We start from the raw sequence: 17,172 nt of genomic DNA, 5'->3' as shown, positions 1-17,172 counted from the left end.
TTATGTACACTGTACAGAGTTTAAATATTCTAAAAGTTAATATTCTACTTGAAATGGCATGTTACTCTCTATTAAATCCTCTTGGTACTATGATGGTTAAACTTACTAGTTTTGGCACAGAAGTTTGGTTTATAATTTTATAATAAAGTTGAAATGTGATTTAGTTAACCCTGCTTTCTGACTCTGTTACCAATAGGCCATGAGAAGGCAGAGATCCTACGGCTACTTCAGCCAGAAAAGCCCTGGCATACCAGGTGCTTAAATACCATTAGTGGGTGGGGTACGCGTACAGGAAGAGGTCGAAGGAAAAGAGTTAACTGAAAACACAACTTTTTAGGAGCACACAAAGAGGGAGAGCATGCTCTGTACCCTTGAGATGTCAACTCACTTTTCCTTTCATCATGTCCACACCTGTTTGGTGTACACAGGCAGAGTTATTCAGCAAATGAATAGTTAAGTTAAAATTAGCCCCTATTTCTAGAACCTAGCTTATTTCATTAATGTTCAAGTACTTGCAGAAATTTTGAAGAGCTTCAGAGAAGGTCTCTCAACTACCCTCACAGATGCAGATGTGCCTGTCTCAGCTTTTGCTTCCTGAAACATGAATAGCAGAGCACATGAGCAACCTATCCCAGAAACCACTCCCAGAGGAAGCGGTTGCTGTAACGGAACTTACTCAGTGCCCCAGTTTTACTCTGGAACCTACAGCAGAGGTGTAAACTGCTGCTGCACAGGGGCCTGCACTGCTGTCCCTCTTCCAACAGCCAAAGGCCAGCAGGAGGAGGACACGTGTCCTTCAAGTAAACTGGAGCCGTGCAGGAGAATGGTCCTGGCCATACCGCCAGCAGTTTCACACGTTTGGTCTGTTTTCCTGTCCAGGCAGAGACCAACCTTTGGAAAAGAAGTCCTGACAGCAAAGGACAAACTGCTTCAGTTTTATTTATCTATAAAAATACCCAAACTTTAAAAACCCAAGGAGACTAAACCAGCACTGAGGTAAGTGCCATGGTCTACATTATGGGCAGAAAAATGGATTCAGCAGTGACATTTCTTCAGAGTTGTTTTAATTAATTCCATGTGGTTGCTATGGATCTTTAACTACCCCTGACGGACTTGGACATTTTATTTCTAGCCACATCTCCACAGAGGAATCTCACCATTTCCTCCACCTACGTAGTTCTCGGCTGTTCCCTTCCGGGAATTCTCGTATCAAGACTGGTCAGCTGCCCCTCATCGCTAGCACGGGGCTACCAGTCGCCGTTTCCGGATGCATTCCCAGATCCAGTTGGGAGACACACGCTTAGCACCAGGATTGTCATCAATGTCCCCTATAACGTGTGTTGCTGAGGCTGTGTCAAACTCTGGCACAAGATCCCCATCGTATGCTATAAAGTACCGCCGGATTTTGTCGAAGTCCTTCACAGAGGGCGACAGGTACAGCTTCACACCAGTGAATATGTCCAGCAGCGTCTGCATATTGTGAAAGAGGATGAGAAGCACAGGTTGGTAAAAACATTGGATGGGTCTGGAAATTACACTAAATTCTTTGAGGCATGAACGAATCCATTCACAGTTCCCGAGGTTATCACTCTAATCCCATGCCCAACTGTAAATTGCTCTTTGGCCTCCTGTTAAATCAGACACAAGAGCAACACCCGTACAGCTCCTCTGAAAGCCAGATGTTACAGCTGGAAGACTTCCCTAGCTAAGGGGAATTATTGCCCCATTATTCCTCTTAGCGATGCTGCTGATGTGGTCCAGTAAACATGACCTCAGTGCCTTTTGTCTTTAAAGATGATGTTTCTCCGTTCAAGTAGGGGAACATAACCACCCTGGGAGAGGGCTTGCTGCCTACATCAAAACAGGCACGCCAAGCTCCTCAGAAAATTACAGCTCAGTGATTCTTAATCCACTCCTACAAACGGGTGCACAATGGGCTAGAAAGGACAGTTCTCTCCCCTTACAGCCCCCAGCTCTTCCATACGCAGCACTGCGGAAGAACAGCCGCTCGGCCAGCGCAACCCCCCGCAGAGCAGGACAGCGTTGGTGGGTGAGCAGCGTACTGGCCTTCAGCATGGCAGACCCGGTTACGCCGGCTCTGCAGATGGGGAAGAGCTGCCGCAGCCACCCACTTCCTTTACAAGGGGGCTTGGTGCTTGGGTGCTGCTAGAGGAAGGTTTTAGACTTTTCCAGATGGAAGGCAAAAGTAAACAGACAATTGAAACTGCCTCAGCATCCTCCCACCCCAAACTGCTTGCTCTCCAGCTGGCCGTACCTTTTTTCCATTGTCATCCATCTCTGATGCTTTTCGCTTCTCCCCTCGTTTCTCCTCTGATTTCTGAGGGGATCCAATGACGGCTTTGCTTTCTAAAAATAAAAACCCTGTCTCATTTGTGTTCTCTGTCCAGATGCTGGTTATGTATTAAAGTGGGGGAAGAAGAGTGAAGAGGTTAAAGGTAAAAGGCTTTTCCTCCCCTCTTTCTGGAAAATCCATGAATATAAGTATTCAGACACATTTTTCTACTGCAAATGGCATGGGGCATCTTCCTGCCCTCATTTCCAGGACATTCAGCTTCCCTTCTTGCTGTCACCACACTGTCTTTTTGAGACTGCTCAGAAATTTGCTCCAAGTTACTCCCCAGCAACAAAGCGCTGCTGAAGAAAACTCATTTCACAGCTTTGCAATTTACTACCTGGAAATCCCCTCCATCCTGCTGCCCTATTATATGCTTGAATTTAATCCAAATAAAGTTAAATCCTGGTTCATGGCCAAAAGTGAACCAAAGGGCATGTGATCTGCAGGAAGGGAAGCAGCAGCCTTGCTGTTTAGATCAGTCTTGCAGTCTGCTACCCTGACCCAGCAGGATTAAAAGGGCCTACAGTCCCAGAGAAATCACTCTGAAGTAGTTTTGGTACAAACTACAACTGACACTCTGCTAGGTTCAAGACACCTGGTCTAGGCAGCATATAATCTGAGAGCTTTTATTGCCCAAGTGAGCTGCCCAAGCACCAACCTGTACAGCATCAGCCGTGCTGTTTCCACGGTCTCGCAATCCCGGCACACCCCAGAGGTGTGGCTGCTCAGTTCGTGCTGTGAACACCACAGGCCCAACCAAGGGGCTGGACAGCTTTGCCCATTAACCCTGACATGCACAGAGAAGCTTCCATGGGATCTTCAAGCATCTGTCAGAAGACAGAGATCCAAAGCCACCCCTGCCCCAGACGCAGAGAGTACACCCTGAGGCTCTTCTCCCTGGAAAGCACCATCTCACCTTCTGGCTTCTGGGCTTTTGCCGGTGACTTGCTTGGGGGAGTTTTACTGGTGCTGTGGGGTGTGGAAGACCTGGAATTTCCCTCATTCTCTCCACTGCTGCCAGCCGTGGACTCGTCTTCCTCCCCAGCAACAACATTGAAATCGGCCTTCTCTTTGGAGAGCTGGTACAGCTCCTGTCCCACCAGAAACAAAGCAGTGCCTTTAACCACAGCGAAACACTAAACATGGGCCGTGAGGCAAGGTCTCCTCTTGTTCTTCCCACCCCCCCTGAAGGGTTTGTTCATACACTTTTTCTTCCTGCACATCTTTGTGGCTCTATTCCCATCAGCTTTGTTCAACCTCTCTGCGTTCCACCCGGCTGCTGCACCAAAGGGGAGCACCAAAAGCCACACTCACATCAGCTGCTACCGAGCACGGCAGACCAACGCTGCAGGGCCTGGCTGCCTGGCCTGAGAAACAAACAGACCCATTGCTCCCAGGAACAGCCTGTCTGAAGAGGGCGTTTCACCTGCCTCTCCCCTACCTGCCCAGGCAGCCAGAAAGCCTGCTGGACAGCAGGTGGCTCAGTCACTCCTTGCTTCGACGGCGTAACAAGCACTTGCATCTGCTGCCAGTATCCCCGTAGGCAGCGTGCAGACAGCCCAAATGACAATGACCAGGCTGAGAACAGAGCTCAGCAGCCGCTGACTTACTGCTGGGGATGGCAGCAAGCCAACTGGTTTCCATCGGCAAAGGAGGCGCAGGAGCTGTGGGGTGGGTGCAGCCCACGTGGCTGACTGCCATCGGGCCCCTGTGCCCTGGAACAGGGCCAGGCTACCCTTCGCCACTTCCCAGATGCCTCCTCCAATCTCACGCTTAATGGGAGACTGAATGACCACGAACACTTTAGAGAATAAAGGTCACTTCTTTCAGGAAGGAAATTCCTCACCATGAGGCTGTTACAAGAGCTGACACAACCAGCTGCCAGCACAGGCTCCTGGAAGGGCACGACAACAGCCCAAGAGGCTCAGGAGGCCCCACGAAGGAGTCAGATCACAACCCAGCAAGCAGCCTGAGCCTAGACTAAATGGAAAACGTCACATGCCATCCCAGGTGCCAGTCAGCAGGTGTCTTCACTACGTACCCTGCGCTACCCAAACGTGCCTTTTTAAATAGAGACTGTTGTCAGAACTGACTCTCAAACGAGCTGCAGACACCCTGCGTTAACTCACCTTGAGCTGCTGGAGGTTGGTGGCCGTCTTCCAGTCTTTGTCATCTCGAATGCGGGTGCAGCGAGGGAAGCGAATGGAGATCCCATCTGCAGTGTGGGCTTCAGCTTTAGAGAATTCAGCCCCTGTGATCTCCCACACTGGGGCTTTCTAAACACAGTATTGAGGAAGTCACGTCACACGCCTGTGCTCTCCCATGAGCTCTCGTGTCTGTCCTCTACCTCAACGCCCGCCCGCCCTCCCCGCCCCAGCACACTGAGGCCCATATACACAAACTGACCTTCTTGATCACTTTAATTACAAAAACTTCAGGTTTTTTTCAGCAAGTCAGAGATCCTGAACTAATACATGATGCCAATTTCTAAAGAACACCTTTTCTTTAGACATACATGGCACAAAGCATAGTGATAAATTTCGTAAAACAATAGCAACTTTTGGGTTACGGTTGCGCTTCAACTATTTTAAGTCAGATTTTTCATGCCTCAAATTTAAAGTAAGTTCACTTCTGGAAGGGATTTAATGCACAGGAATATTTCCCAGAAGTGCTGCAGGTACGATTTCTTTACGACCCTCTTAGCCTCAAATGCACCTGCAAGATTCAGAGATAAAAACTTGTGCTTAATTTCCTGGTCCAAGTATAAAGACTAATCTTGTATCAAGAACAACTTGTACCCTTAGACAAAGTACAGCAGATTGCTGGATCAGGGCTGGAAACCAGCTCAATGACTCTGACAGCACTTACCTTTGGATCTGGCACAATGAAGTCTGGGTAGTAGATTTTGTTAATTTTTAGCCACTTTGGAATTTTACTAGGATCCTATTAATTAAAAGCACAAAAACAAAATGATAGCACTTATGATTATGCCTGAACCTATTTCTGCAAAAGAAGTCGCTGGAAGATAACCTAGAAGTAGAGTGGCATGTAGGTGTGACATCGTCTCTGCATGGATGAAACTTGCTTTAGCCTGCAGTGCCAGGTGCACTGATCTGCAGCCGTTTCTTTTCTCTAGAATCACAAAAACAATCTGTAAAACAGCTCTCAGTTACTGTCAGTCTAGGTGTAAAACAGTAACATCGTTGCTCCAATTGTGATTCATAGAAAACTACCTGCTTTTTTTTTTTTAAATTCCACAACCTTGATGCAAATGGCCTTCAGGATGTCAAGTAAGTATTAGAATTCAGCTGTTTATTTGTCAAGTCTTGAAAAGTAAGATTCCTCACCCAAATAAGTCACTCAGAAGAAGAATTAACTCCAACATGTCAAGTTATCCAGCCACAAGAACACAGCCCGACTCGAGCATTTCTCACCCGCAGCCCCACCTACTGACTGCCTTCACCAGCCGCAATGTGCCAAAAAACCCGGTACTCGCTCTGTGCTTCCCAATGAAACTGCGGTAACAGAAAGCAGACGGTGCCTGGCAGTGCCTGAGCCCACGTCCCGGGCAGTGCCTCACCTCGGGAGCTGGCTGCACCTACACCTCGTCTGCGTCAGAGCAGCTTGTCTGCTTCACTCCCCCTGCGCCCCCCCTCATCCCCACCAGGGCACCTCAATCCTGCCTTAACCGGCACCTCAGCAGCCCTTGGCTGCGCGTCCCCTCCACCCGCTCCCGTCAGAGCCCCTCTCACCTTGCTGATCTTCACCATATCCAGCTCCGTTTGCAGCCGTGCCAGGGTAGCGTCATCATGGCCGCCCGAACACTTGGTCACAGTGCACCACTTCTCGCTCTTGGGGTCATAGCAGCCCATGAGGAAGATGGACATCATTCCACCTGCGGGAGGGGACAGCAGGGTGGTTCACATCTAGAGGACAAGCCACAGCTTTTCAAGAAGCAAAGTAATGAACCAAACCCCTTCTCCATCCCTGGGAGTCAAAGGGCCTTGGGCTTGCGATGGCTTCAGAGCACCATCTGCCCCACAGGCAGCTGAAGAGCGGGCCGCGACGCTGTGGGAGCCCAGCCCAAGGCCCAAGGCTTTGCTGTACCAACTAACCCACAGCAAACTCACGGCCTGGCACGTGATGGGCTGCAGCAGACGGTCGCTGCGACAGCCAGGCTCATTCTGGTAGGAGACACCAAATGCTACAGGAGGCCCGGAATGGAAAAAAAGCTTGAGAGTTTTCTGAACGGACTAATGTCTGACTTCAGCCAGCTCCAGACTTACCTTTACTGCCTTGTCCATAGAAAGCTCCCAGCACCACGAGGTCTGCTGTGTCAGCCATGGCACCCTCGTTCAGGTAGTCCTTCTTCACTTTCAGCCAGTGTCGTTTTCCTGGTTCATAATTACCCTGTGCAAAACAAGGCAAGAACCCCCCGTCAGGAGGATCACCCGGCAGACAGCCATCTCCTCCAACAGCCCCTGCTTTTTTTACCCAGCTTGGCCGTGCAAGAGCACAGCAGGGCTCAGATGCGTAAGGAGCAGCTTGGGTTGGATGTCAGTGTTGACACGACCCCAGAGACATTTCAGGACGCTCAGCCTTGGGTGCTTCACCCCAGACCTCTGTCTGCTGTTATTCCCCAACTCCCAGCACACACCAGTGAAGAGTAAACGTGAACCTGCCTTTGTATCTTTCAACACCAGTCCTTCCAGTCCCTCACGGATGACGCGAGTGATCATATCTGCCAGATCTGAAGCTTTCTGAAAAGGAAAGGAATCAAGACTGTCAAAGGGCTGTGGTTTTCAGGCTTTCTAACTGGAGCGGTGCTGCGCTAAAACCAAAGCAAACTTCAGAGAGATGACTGGGTAATTGCATAAAATAGTTTTCCAAGGAGAGTCACATATGTGTTCTCTTTGTTGGGCACCCAGTGACCAAGCTGGGAATATGTACCAAGTGGAGGGTTCGTTAATTAAAAAACACTCCTCAGAGATGAGGTAGCCACACTGGTCGTGCCCTGAGTATGTCCCCCACACACAAGACCAAATTTTCCCCAGCCATCAGCGCTTGCTTACTTCTCCATCCAACCGCCTTGGGACCTATGCTCTTTTCTTCTTCCCAAAATGCCTTCTCTGCCCTGTATGTCCAAGCATCCTCCACCAAAACCAAGGGGCCACAGAAATCAGTAGCAGTGGGGAAAAATGATGGGACGTAGGGTTTGTGCATAACCACCAAAGGAAAAGCTGAGCTGCCTTGACGCAGTTTTCAGCACCCAGGACGTATCTGGGCTGCGTGGCACTTGGAACTGAAGCAGCCTAGCTGCCCTCAGTCTGTCCTCTCCCCACAGCTCAGCATTGCACTGTACAGACTAAGTTACCACAGGCTTTAGCTCCTGCCAACAACATCAAAGTCACAAAAATCATTAAGGCGGCAAAACCAGAGATGTGCGAGTTAAGACTATACCGGAGTGGCTGTAGCCAAGACAGGAGGGAGCACAGGCCCGGCCTTCTTGAACACCATGAGCTCAGCAAGCCTCCCACAGAGACCAGAAGTAGAAGCACTGTGACAAGCAGGGAATTGCTGGATTTGCAACCTTCATCACAAAAAAGGCACGTGGTGAAGGAGTAGTGGAGTGCCCAGCGGCAGCCTGCGGGACCCCGCGCGTGCCACTTTACCCTGAACTCACTGTGACGTGCTTCATCTCCGAGAAGAGGATCCGGTTGGGGATTTCAACCATGTTATCGTGGAGGAACTTCCGACGTTCACACAGAGGCCTAAACCAGGGTACACACAATTAAGGACAAACAAGCCACTTTAACATGAAGTACCAGTCACGTGAACATTGCAAAAAGCTATTTAAAAATTAAGTGATTTATCCTACAGAGTTCCCAAAAGGACAATCAATTCTTACTTTCCTCCAGGAAGTTATAAAATAGAAATTTTGTGTGAGGAGCGCATTTCGTTTCAGAGGATGTAAGATGAGCTGGGTACTGAACCGCCCTCAGTTCAGCTGAAATGCAGGTAATCCTGTTATTTTGGAACTGCAGAGCAAGACGGAGCTCCACAGTGAAACTCCCTGGCACAGCAAGGACTCTCCCACGCTGGCTTGGTTTTACAGGGGTAAATGGTGGGTGTTAACAGCCCACGTGAACTGCTCCCTCTGCGGCGGTAGCGTATTCCAGCACGTTCTTGCTGGGAAACCGGTCAGGCTGCTCCCACACTAACCAGCCACATACCTGTCCATCAGGCTGATATCATTGAAATAGATGCAGTCAAACACAAACAAGCAAACGTTGGCATCTTGGAAAGCAGCTTTCTGAAAGAACAATTAAGAGCGATTAAAAGACATCCACAGTCGTAACAAGCAGCAATATCGAGTTTTAGAAAAATAACAGACAAAAGGATGTATTTTTATCTCCACAATGTTTTAGCTATGCAGAAGCTTAGGCCTTTTCTAAAAGACATAAGTATTCTAAGAATTAAGATTTAGACTGTGTCAAAGCACAAACCAAGAAGATAAAACAAGCTAATTTCCTGGTGACGGGGAAACAACACCACTAATATTAATGACTTTGGGCAACGTAACATCAGTCACTGCTGCTGCAACAAAAACCCAACAAGCATTCCAGAGACTTCGGACTAACGGCTACTTTAAGTACTTACAGCTTAATTTTCATTTTACTGTCCTCTTCCTCACCACCATTTAGTCTAGACATAAGCACTACGTAATATTCATATAGACTAAACACTCTCTGCATCATTGTGGTCTTCCAGTCTGCCACACGTTGCTCAGGCAATGATAAGCAATGACAGAATTGCAAGATTTTCCAAGGGTTTCTTAGTATTTACCTTGAGATGAAATTTTCTTATGGTCCCGCTAGTGATCAGGTTCATATCAAACCTATGGTATTAGAGCAGTACCTTTTCATTAATATCAGCCTTCTCAGGGATCTATTTTTTTTCCCCAGATGCTCTACCAAGCACCAGGTCTCTTAAATTGCCCTGTGATAACAGACCACAGGCTGGTGCGTTTAAGTCAGCAGAATAACAGCCTCCAACCACAACAAAGCATTTTTATTATTTCTTTTTTTTTTTTTACCTTGTGCACACCAAGAGTCCCAAAAGGAAGTGGCTTGCCAGTTTTGTTGTCAATCAGAAGAACTTCTGAATCCAGGATCATACTTTGCCCACCAGGGAAAGCCTGGGGGATGAAGTCCTTAAAATGGGCTACCTTGGGAAAAAAAAAGGAAAAGAAAACTACATCTGCTGCCTGAAGAGAGGGACTCACTCCAATGCAGATGCTTTCTCCAGCAGCGCCTCTGAGGCACGTGCAGGCGTGCCTGCACTACCGTTACTTCCTACAACGGTACAGACAGCACAGCCTACAGAGAGAGAAATGAGTCTTGGACAAAAATAACCAAGTCATCCAACTGGTATCAAGCTTCCCAAGATGCAGTGCCTAAAGAGGACTCTAAGGCAGACAGCTGTACTTCAGCTCTTGCTGCCCACCAAACAGAGGGATGCCGATTCTATCAAGTGTTGCTTTTCCAGATTCCAGGTACACAAATCAGAAAAGCGCCTGCCACAGGAGGAATCCTCTTTGCCTAAAGAAACCGCTGTGAAATTCAGTCGTGTTTACAGAGGCGCTGGCACAAGAGAAGAGACAGTTTCTAGGGGCTTACCTTGTGTGGGAGGACAGGCTTGAGGCTTCTGCTGAAGTAGCTGAAGTGATCTCCGTTTTTATGGACCTGCACCCGCTCCCCATCATATTTGATCTCTGCGTACATGCCGTTCGGGCACTTCTTCATGGCGTACTCGATTGACTTGCAGGCTTCAGCCTTAGAAAGGTGGAGAGAGGCAAGTTCCAAACAAACTGAGATGATTTATTTAAAAATAACGCTACTCTTACCTAAGTTCATGAATGAACTACCAATTCCTTTGTAGATCTTTTTGCCCAGGGTCTCTAATATCCAGTCCAAGTTTTCCTTCATTACTCATTTACTTAGAATCATCTGTATTTGCCCAGATAATTACAGCTTTTCAGTGCTTATCTCCTCCAAATACTTACAGGTGTAAGTACTGTGCCTTTTTTAGGAGCGTGCTCAGCCTAGAAGTACATATTTAGCTCTGACTTGTTCAAACGAGAAAACAAACTTATTTGAATCTCTACTCAAATGGAAAGCTTACACTATTTCAGAGAAAGGAGCAACTTCTGGAATGACAGCAAACAAACAAACAAGTCACTTCTGGACTGAAAGCAAGTCATGACTTCAGCTTTTGGAGTGGCACTGAAGGTGCAAGTACCGAGGACATCACATACTGGCCTCTGGGCAGAAAACACCTTCTGAGATGGTGTTAGACGAAACTCAGCACTGCACACTCTATCAGCTCATACTACACACAGTCACTTATCTGTCTACTGATTCTTAAAAGGTGAGGGTCCCTGCCAGCACACAGAACTCCATCTGTTGCTCAGCTCAAGGTCACTGTTGCAGAGGAGCCAACATTACCAGCATGGGCTGAACCGGGGTCATCAGAGACGCCTGCACGCTGAGGGTTCGCTTCAGACCCGGCATCTTCTCAGACTCCTGCTGGTTCTTCAGCACTCGCTCGACCACATCCTGGAGGTTGCGTGAAGCTTTGAACGCCTCGTAAGCATTGGGATCCAAAGCATCCAACCTTTAACAGGGTGAGGAGAGGAGGGAAACATGGATCAGCCTCACGTCTGCTGCTCCTGGCTTACGAGGCTAATGCCTACTTCGGGTTTTATCTCGCAACGGGAGGTAAGACTTACACGTGCTTTGCTCCAGCATTCATTTTCAAGTCATGCTTAATGAGCCTGATGATGCATTTCAGGTCGTTGCCTGTACACCTGCAGTGCAAGAGAAGACTCAGACATGTAACTGAACTGCTCTTCAGCTGAATGAAAGAAACCGAGCCAGGCCTCTAAAAAAAAAAAAAAAAGACCTCCCCTTCTGCAGGGTTTGAACTCAAATGAGGATATGTTACTAGTGACATCTCAGAGACACAAAAGAATATCCAAGAGGCTTTTTAGCATCTTTATGTCTGAATGACAACACTAATTCTGCCTCGGTGTTGCTGCACCTTCCAAAAATTCACTTAATTAACACATAAAGAGTAAGCGATAGTTAACACCTTCAGCCTCGGCTCGACACAAAATGAGCCAGACCAAGAATCTTCGACATGTCTAAGTGGCTTGAAGGCTTTTCCCAACGCCCCTAAGGACAGTAACTTAATTAACAGCGAAGTATCATTAAGGTAGCTCTGCCAGCCACTCGTTCGGTACTGACTGAACAGCGTCTCGACAGGCAAGGATGAAATTCTCTGGCACAGACAGCAGCCACCCACGTTCTCCCGCGCTGGCCAGCGCTCCAGGTGTCTTAACCAAACCACTAATAGTGGCTTATGGTGTCAGGTTCAGTCTCTGTGGCTTATGATTAGTTTTTCACCTATCCCAGTTTCTGATACGTAGATAACCACTCCTAGTTTCAGGGTACACCTTCACAGGCCGATTACTCTCCTTACCGGCGAGTGATGTGTTGCAGCACACTTTGCTGGTCATCCTCCTTGGTAAGCTTTGATAGCTGGATTAGGAACTCATCTACCTCCTGGATGGTCAGGAGGCTTTTGGCTGCTGGAGGACAAGTCTTGCTCTGCTCAAAGAAGAGGCGTATGGTCTCGGAAACATCTCCCTGTCTCCGAAAACAAAACAAGGGAGTGGATCAGGGCGATGGCTAGAGAATGGGGACACCGCTGGCGATTCAACATGGTTCCAGTAAGCAGGATAAAACACAGGAATGATTCTGGGATTGCATGAAGGAATTGGAATCAAACATTAGAAAAAAGCTGCCACGACACAGAATAAAGCTTCTCAGCTGTTTAATTTACAAGAGAAGGTAAGTAAGAGTACCAGTATCAGTCATTGCTCTGTTTTTCACTGCTGCAGCATCACAGACCCTTTATTTCCTCAGGATGAATCCACTGTAAATCCGTGGATCTGAAAGAGTCTACTGATGTCACTAGAAGGCAGTATATACCAAGGCAATAACGAGAGGTGAAAGAATTAGCTTAATTATTTAATTCACCCACTTTCTGCATCTTGCAAGGAATCAGAAGTGTGCACAGACAATTACCAGCTCCTACATGCAGGAATTAAATGCACACGTGAGCACTTGCAATTGTATGTGTAGCTTAATCGTATGAACCGACTGCAGCTCACAGTAACAGATCTCTTAACTGAGTCTCAGTTTTTGATACGTGGTGTTACAAAATGTCATATAAATGAGTCACACAGGAATACACTAGACAAAGCAGTTTAGACAAAGCAGATGCAGCCCAACTTGCCTAGATATATTAGTCTTGCTTTCTAAAGTGTTGCAGGTGAATTCATATCTTGTTTTCTGTTCAAACACTACTTTCTAAAGGTTCCAGATGGCGGAAAGTGCTATGAAAACTGCTAAAGCAAAAAAAAAAAAAAATCACCAACTCCCATTCTAACAGTCAAGCCAACAATCCTTCAAACAGGAGTTAGAAAAACCCAAACCACTACAGAACTTCCACATCAAGGGACTAAACAGCAGAACTAAACAGCAGAAATTAAGAGAAGCGCTGTCTGTACTCACCTGTTCCAGGTCCCGGATCATTTCTTCTTGGCTGCAGTTAAAAATCCTACTGAACAGCTTCACAATCTGCTTATCGTTCAAGTTGTAAACAATTTTAATGACACCCGGTAACAGCAGCTTAATGGTCAGGTACACGTCACCATGAAAACCATCTGGGGAAAGAAAGCACAGACCATTAGAAACGGTCACAATTTATTTCCACATACAGGCTCTGGTTGTTTGTGCCCATTAGCACGAGCCTGGGAAAAAAACCCGCAGGTGGGGCTTCCTCTGTCCACCGTGCTGCTCTGCTTCACGTGAAAGATTTCTGAGGGAAAACCCGCACAGTTGTCCTCCAAATCTCAGCTCAGCACTAAGTTTAGCAGCACCTACAAACATTGACCACAATGCTAGACTGAGACATTCTTGTCTGAGTTTGTTCTTCAGCTGAACAGTTCACTTTGTAGTTCAGAAATCATCACAGCACCCGGCTGGGACTACACAGCACTCGGACTTTATTTCACCCTTGTTTTTTGAGGTCAGTTTTGAGAGGTCTTTCACAGGCTGAGAATGCCAGGCAGGCCTCATACCTCCTCCAGACCCCTTCTTCAGAAAATCCTGGATGATCTGGGTTTTCACGTTATAGCTGGGCTTTTCAGCGACGTTGGCGCAGAGCTTCCTGAACTCTCGCAGCAAGCAGTCTTTGTGCTTCGGATCACAGTTTTTTGCAGATAGGCTGGACTTGTGGGAAGAGTTTGCAGAGACATCTTCTGAATTCTTTGGCTTGGCTGCATCAAAGACATAAGAGGTGGCTTTTTTAACCAGTACAATATGGTGCAAACTTTGACGTGGAAGCTACTTCTGCTTGGCAAGCTGAAACGAACCATCCCAGTATGGTGGCCCAGTTTCAGAACTGAATAATGATGTGCGCTATGCCAAAATTGACTTTAAATTTTAATTATCATTAAAAAAAAATCTATCTTATTTTTTCATTACTTTTGCTCTTCACAGTAAACCAGAATTTTCTGGCCCTTAATTCTTCCACACAAATAAGATTAAACCTTGGTGAAAAGGAATTACTGCTGGCAGATGCTTCTGCGTTACTTCTACTTTATAAGCCTTTGCCCTTCACAGCCAACATGTTTTCCCATGATCATTTCCAAAATGGGAAAAAAACGTCCCCACCCCCTCTTCTCTCACCATCCTAACACCCCCCCAGCCTCAGCTCCTTGGCGGCGTCTGTGGCAACACGTGCTCTGGGGGGGTTCAGAGCTCCCTGTCTCTGTTGGGTCATTCGGTGCTCCCTGGCCTGCTGGCAGCGGTTGCTCAGGACAGGCTGCTGAGGAATAAGCTTTCCCTTCCATGAATGCAGCTACTGGGAATCACTCACAACCAATTTTTTTACAGCTTTTGAGCTCCACCTGAGATTTCTTTGGTCTCCACCTTCACAGTCTGACTGAAAGTGGCCCACGGACTAATGCGGCAGTGGAGTCAGTCTGACAACGTGGGTTACTGCACAAACTCTGTTTCCTTGGGACTACCAGAAACGCAAACACCAGTTCTTTACAGCCTGACAGCCTCAGAAAGCACTAACAATTTTTGGCAAATCAGATTTTAAAAAGGTAATTAAAACTAAACCATCTTCTATAGATAAAAAACGACTGATCTGAGCCCAGTTAAAACACCTCTGATGCTGATACTAGAACAGAAGGATTTCCCAGAAGCAGTTTCTTAAGTCCTACCTGTGAAGCCAGAGAACTTCTTTGGCGATGGAGCGATGAGAGATAATGGATCTTTTGTAGTCAGTTGTCCTGTGGCAGTGAGCTTAGCTTGGACTATCACTTTTTTCTTCGGTGTACTTCCAGCCTTGGAATTAGCTTCTGTAAAACAGCAAGGTTCAAACCAGCAGCCAGAAATAACTCGTAGATCCCTCAACACGCTACGTAAGATACACTGCAACAAACGAGTCTTAAAAGAACTGGGGATGGAGGAGTTCCATAAAAGTTAAAAGACTACATAATTTACTAAAGATCACGGAAAAAAAGCTGAAAATGGAAAATAACTGATGCTTCCTGCTGGGATTTACCTGCCTGTGTCTGTACATTAATTAAATCACCCAGACCTTCTCCATATGAGTTGTGATGAATTAAGAAATGCTACTGTAGAAGTGACTACTTCTTCCCTTTCCTACAGGGCTAAGACACAGACCTGAGCAATGCCACCCACTTTGTCACTAGGCCATGCTAATACATCAGTGAGGATTTCGTGGTTAAGGTACGGCTGTGTAGCAGCGAGTGGCATATCTTGAAAATGAGGGAAGCAGAAAAGTGCCCTGTGCCTCACCTGAGATGTGCTTCTGGATTAATTCTTTCTCCCCATCTTGTAGCTCTTCCCATCCTTCCAAGTCTGTGATGTCTTCGATTTTCTTGGTGGTGGCCCGGGCCTTCTCTAGTTTCTCAAACATGCACTTCACGTGGTACCACTCCTTCATGTCCCCACCAGACTCCGTGAAAGGATTGGGAACGACCTTTCCAATGCGCACCATTCCTTTCACGATCTTCTCCTTGCACTTCTTGCAGCCTGCCGTGCCACGCTTGGCATAGTCTACGCAGTACCTCTGCTCCGCCATGTCCTCTGGGGCTGTGCAGGCTTGGCGAAGCCAAGTGTTCAAAAGCAGGGAGAAATGGAAAGCCCCAGCACCGCCACCCTGGCTTCTGCCCGCAGACTGGAGAGACAGACGCCGTAACGGCAGCTGGTACCAGTAACTGGGGCTGGGCCCGGGACGGCCAACACAGCAAAGGCAGGGTCTTGGCAAGGAGACCTGTGTATGGGGGGAGAAAAGTCCTGTGCCCCTGCCGAGTGCCCAGGCAGCCTGTGATAGTGTCCTGCTGCCTGCGGGCATCCAGCCTGCTCCGTGCGTGCTGCAAGCGAGAGAGGAGACACTGAGCCACCCCCCCGGCCGCCTGTGGGCCCTGGGCGGGACGTGGGGTCTCTGCGGCCTCAATCCTCGCCCCTCTCTCCCAGGCCTGCCCCGGAGCTGCCTCCCCAGCAGAGGCCCGGTCCCCCATCCCCCACGGCCTCCATCGCCCCCTGAGCCTGCCCCACAGGCCCCGATCCTTCACACGCCTGCCCCACAGCCCCCTCCTTACCCTCAGGCCCCACAGCTCCCCCTCCTTACCCTCAGGCCCCACAGACCCCCCTCCCCTCGCACAGGAGCTCCGGCCGCCCCCAGCCCGCCTAAAGGCCGCCTTCCCGCCCTGCCCGCCCCGGCCCAACCGCAGCCTCCCGCCCCTGCAGGCCCCAGGCCGCGGCCTGCCCGTGGCCCACCGCCGAGGCGAAGGGCTCACCGAGATCCTCACGGCGCCGCCATCCCGCCCTCGCCTCCGGCCGGCGGACGCGACGCCTTCAGGCCGCCCTTTAGACCGGGGCCGCCGCCACCGCCGCGCCTTTAAACGCGGCCCGCAGGCTTCCGTAAGCGGCGCGCATGCGCGCTGCGCCGCGCCCCACCTCTTCCGCCCGAAAGTGGCGCCTAGGCCGCGCGCGCGTGAACAGCCGTTGCGGGAGGCTGGCCCCGCCCCCGCGCGCAGGCTCCGCCCCTGGCTCAGCCGCGCCACGCGCAGGCGCCGGGGACCGTCTTCCCGCCTTGCGCGCGACCCCGCCCCCGGGCCGGTCTCCCCGCTGAGGCGGTGCCGCGTCCCGGCGTCCAGAGGCGGCCTCGGGGAGCGCGGCGGCGGGCCGGGGAGAGTCTGAGGGCATGCCCTGGGCCTGGCCTCACCTCGGCCCGCCGAGAGGGCTGCGCCATGTCGGCGCAGGTTTGAGACGCTGGTGTATCCCCCGGCCATCAAAACCGGCTCTCCAGGAGCGCCGCGCGGTGTCGGTGCAGGTCTGAGCCACTGCCCCGTGCCCAGCCTTATGAAATCGGCCCTCCGAGAGCGCTGCGCCATGTTCCTGCAGGTTTGAGGTGCTGCCATGGCACCTGCCCTTCAAAATGGGCCCTCCCAAGAGCGCTGTGCTGTACCTGCACAGGCTGCTCTGTCACTGCCCTCCTGAAATTGTCCCTTAGAGAGCCCTCCGCTGTGTTTGTGTGGGCCTGAGCTGCAGCCCTCTGCTTGGCCTCCCAACGTAGACCCTCCAAGAGCATGCTTCTGTGTTTGTGTGGGCCTGAGGTGCTGCTGTATTACCCCAGTCTCCTTAAAA

The 17,172-nt window shown here is 49.3% G+C and overlaps 1 protein-coding gene across 1 annotated transcript; it reads right to left on the bottom strand.

The window, feature by feature from the left end:
• Window positions 1-918: 918 nt before the first annotated feature.
• LIG3 (DNA ligase 3) lies at window positions 919-15,877 on the bottom strand. Its single transcript, XM_009955213.2, has 19 exons — window positions 15,319-15,877; window positions 14,718-14,855; window positions 13,566-13,763; window positions 12,997-13,148; window positions 11,900-12,066; window positions 11,148-11,225; window positions 10,864-11,032; window positions 10,036-10,191; window positions 9,453-9,584; window positions 8,590-8,669; window positions 8,040-8,127; window positions 7,039-7,116; window positions 6,643-6,766; window positions 6,109-6,251; window positions 5,225-5,299; window positions 4,486-4,632; window positions 3,273-3,447; window positions 2,276-2,367; window positions 919-1,470 (listed from the first exon to the last, which is right to left on the bottom strand). Exons 1-19 carry the CDS (start codon window positions 15,875-15,877, stop codon window positions 1,237-1,239), a joined length of 2,985 nt encoding a protein of 994 aa, XP_009953515.2. The 3' UTR covers window positions 919-1,236.
• Window positions 15,878-17,172: the final 1,295 nt, after the last annotated feature.

This window comes from Leptosomus discolor, chromosome 18, assembly GCF_034619465.1.
Source record: "Leptosomus discolor isolate bLepDis1 chromosome 18, bLepDis1.hap2, whole genome shotgun sequence".
NCBI lineage: Eukaryota > Metazoa > Chordata > Aves > Leptosomiformes > Leptosomidae > Leptosomus > Leptosomus discolor.
Note: the sequence above shows the minus strand (reverse complement) of the source record. Positions and strands in the feature narration are given on the sequence as shown.

Coding starts and splice junctions, on each gene's coding strand:
- LIG3 (XM_009955213.2), bottom strand. CDS start 15,877: ATGCCCGCAGGCAGCAGGACACTATCACAGGCTGCCTGGGCACTCGGC. Junction 14,856..15,318: donor AATCCAGAAGCACATCTCAG/GTGAGGCACAGG, acceptor GCTGTTTTACAG/AAGCTAATTCCAAGGCTGGA. Junction 6,767..7,038: donor TGGTGTTGAAAGATACAAAG/GCAGGTTCACGT, acceptor TGTTTTGCACAG/GGTAATTATGAACCAGGAAA.